This window comes from Octopus bimaculoides, chromosome 9, assembly GCF_001194135.2.
Source record: "Octopus bimaculoides isolate UCB-OBI-ISO-001 chromosome 9, ASM119413v2, whole genome shotgun sequence".
In the NCBI taxonomy this organism is placed as follows: domain Eukaryota; kingdom Metazoa; phylum Mollusca; class Cephalopoda; order Octopoda; family Octopodidae; genus Octopus; species Octopus bimaculoides.
Window position 1 is genome coordinate 67,160,705 of NC_068989.1, and position 3,237 is coordinate 67,163,941.

Genomic DNA, 3,237 nt, shown 5'->3' on the forward strand with positions numbered 1-3,237 from the left:
ACAAAGTTTGAATTGTTTCTAAAGGAATTTTTCTCCATTCTTCAGCTAAAGCACTCTCCAATTCTTGTTGTGATGATGGTGGAGGATATCAACTCCTTACTTGTGTGGATTGGTGCATTATCATCCTGAAAGATTGCATTTCCCTCCAGAAGTAGTTCTGCAACCATAAGATGAATTTGATCAGATAAATTGCTTAAATAGTCTTGACTATTAATTCTGCCATGAAGGGAAACCATTGGGCTGGCAGATTTCCAATTTCCAAGATATAGTCCCCCAAATCATCACAGATCCTCCTTCATGTTTAACAGTTGGAAGAAGGCAGTCTGGGTCAAATGCTTATTTTGGTTGTCTCTGCATGTATACTTAGCCGGTGGTCAGAAATAAGGTAAAGGATGATGATGATGACTCGTCCAAGAAAATAACATTCTTCCACTGCTTTAGGGACCAATTCTGTAGGTTTTTACTTCACTCTAAACACTTTGCAACGTTTGTTTTTGAAAGTAGTGGTTTTCTGATTGTAGCACTCCCGTGAAATCCAGCTTTGTGCAGCTTCCAGCAAACAGTTTTTGTGGAAACTGGGTTCTTGGGGTGGTCATTAAGCTCTGCAGTAATTTTGGGAGCTTTCCGACAGTCCCTATCTGAAAGTTTTGTTTCGACGCGGAGGTTTATCCCTCTTTCTCGAAGGCTGTCATTACTTTCGAGACAGTACTTCTTGATACACCAAACATTTCAGCTGTTTTCGTTAGGCTAGTGCCTGCCATACGAGCACCAACAATTTGACCTCTTTCAAAGTACAATAGATCTGTCATTTTAATGAATTTTAATTACCTTTTTCTGATGATATCTGAAAAGAAACAGCAATTTTAACAAAACATATTAAGCAACACTAATAATAAATCAAAAAACATAAAAATAAACAAGCTTTTGACTGTTTTATAGATATTTCAAAATTATGATGCTATGATGCTATTTTGTCCAACCCCTGTGTGTATATATATATATTATTTATTTACATACACACACACACACGTGTGTATGTGTCTTCGTGTTTGTCCCCACCACCACTTGACAACTAGTGTTGGTGTATTTATGTCCCCATAATTTAGTAGTTTGACAAAAACATTAAGCACCGGGGTCAACTCATTCAACTAAAAGGTTTTGAAGGCGGTGCCCCAGCATGGCTGCAGTCTAATGACTGAAACAAGAAAAAGATAAAAGCACAAGATCAATCTTTGTAAAGGTCGTTGTTGCAGTCATTTGAATCAATGCCTGTATATTACGGATATTTAGTCAGTCTAGCGCTGTCCCAAACCAAGTTGCCTCTTATGTAGTCACTTGTCCTTTTTTAGAAATGACAGTAAATCTCATAGATCGCACATTCCATCGTCTTAACAAAGGACACATTGGATAATGTAATTATGTAGTCCTTGGTTCACTATGCTGTGTGTGTGTGTGTGTGTGAGAGAGAGACGGACGGATGATGGTCTCCATTGAATTACCTTTGATCAAAGGTCTGCTCAATCAGGGCTGACCCAGGGTTGAACAACAGTGAGGTAATATGTGGTGGAGTATGGTAGGGAAAAGGGAAAAGGGAAGGGATTGGTGACGGTAGTGGGAGGGGTTATTGAAAAGAAAGGGACAGGGAGAAACAGTGGGTGAGGGTAGTGGGAGAAGGAAAGGCTAAAGGGCATCCTCCTGTTTATTGATGGAACAGGTTTATGTAACGTGTTTGTTGCTCGCTGGACTTGTTATGGCAGTGAGAGGGAGAGAGTAAGGGAGAATCTACGTATTTCAGGGGAGAGAATCACTTCTTATTTTTTTTTACTTCTAAGTTTTTAAGTTGGAATTCTTTTATTCTTTTACTCGTTGAAGTCATTTGACTGCGGCCATGCTGGAGCATCGCTTTGAAGTGTTTTTGTCGAACAATTCAACGCCAGGACTTATTTTTAAGCCTAGTACTTATTTTATTGGTCTCTTTGACAAACTGCTAAGTTACGGGGGCATATATACACACTAACACCAGTTGTCAAGTGATGATGGTGGGGTGAACAAACACAAACACAGACACAAACATACACACACACACACACACACACACACACATACATACATGCATGACAGGCTTTCATTTTCCGTCTACCAAATCCACTCAAAAGGCTTTGGTCAGCCCAAGGATATAGTAGAAGACACTTGCCCAAGGTACTACACAGTGGGACTGAACCTGGAACCATGTGGCTGGGAAGCAAGCTTCTTAAAACAGCCATCCCTGCGCCTGGTTTGGTTTTTTTTTTCTCTTTATGGAAGGCATGAAAAGGGAAAAGCAGCCATGTTTTTTCATAAGATCTTTTATTATTACCAAAATATCTATGTATGGTTCCATTTTGGCTTTATTAGATTTATATAATATTGTTGTATTTTAGAATAGTCATTTTACCTATAAAAATACACACTTGTTTTACTTCTATATTATTATTATTATGAGACAACTAGTTAATTAATTAACCAATTAACTAAATTGGTTGATTGATTAACTCATTCAATCAGTTTGTCAGTCTTTTCTTTGCCTTTAGCACCCTCATCAGCAGTTTGCCTTCTTGTGCCAAAGATATATAAAGCCCTTTAAAAACCATCTGTTAATATTTAGTCAGTGCTGTATCTAATTTTCCTTTGCTAACTCTAGTAATTGAATCTTAGGGTAATTTTTTTTTCTTCTTTATTCTCTGTTTGCTTTCTTTTTTATTACAGCTTGCACGTGTTGAGATAGAGGCTATCGCTGTGTTAGCTAACAGTCAGTTGTAACCTGGTGCTAATTACCTGAAACTAAAATATTCACAGAGATTTCATACAATAGTTTTGATATAATAAACTTACAAAGAAATTCTATAAAATTGTGTGTTATTGTTATTTCTTAAAATGTGGGGAAAAAAACAAACATATGTATAATTTATTCTATCAAAGGTGCCACTGAAAATATACTGATGGTCAACTAGCTGGACCATGTCACAAATGAAGAGATTCTGAAAGCAACAAGGTCAGAGTCACTGCAAGAGATTGTATCAGTACCAGTTTCGCCTAACTGGCCAGGTACTCACAAACAGCCATGATTTGGGTACCAACTGATGGCAAGGCAGATATCACTCCACAGTAGACATTTCAAGAAGATCTGAAGACAGTCAACATTACATCGAATGAATGTACAAGAGTAGCAGCCAACTGAACCTGGAGGAGGAAGCTTGC

General features: G+C 37.9%; 1 protein-coding gene across 1 annotated transcript in view; it reads left to right on the forward strand.

Annotated features, from left to right (window-relative positions):
- Positions 1-2,888, forward strand: part of LOC106870597 (2-iminobutanoate/2-iminopropanoate deaminase) — an 18,424-nt gene extending 15,536 nt beyond the window's left edge. The window contains exon 6 of the mRNA XM_052970729.1: positions 2,746-2,888. Coding sequence (XP_052826689.1) covers positions 2,746-2,799 — 54 coding nt within the window. The 3' untranslated portion in view covers positions 2,800-2,888. The remainder of the gene's footprint in view (positions 1-2,745) is intronic.
- The last annotated feature ends 349 nt before the right edge of the window (positions 2,889-3,237 follow it).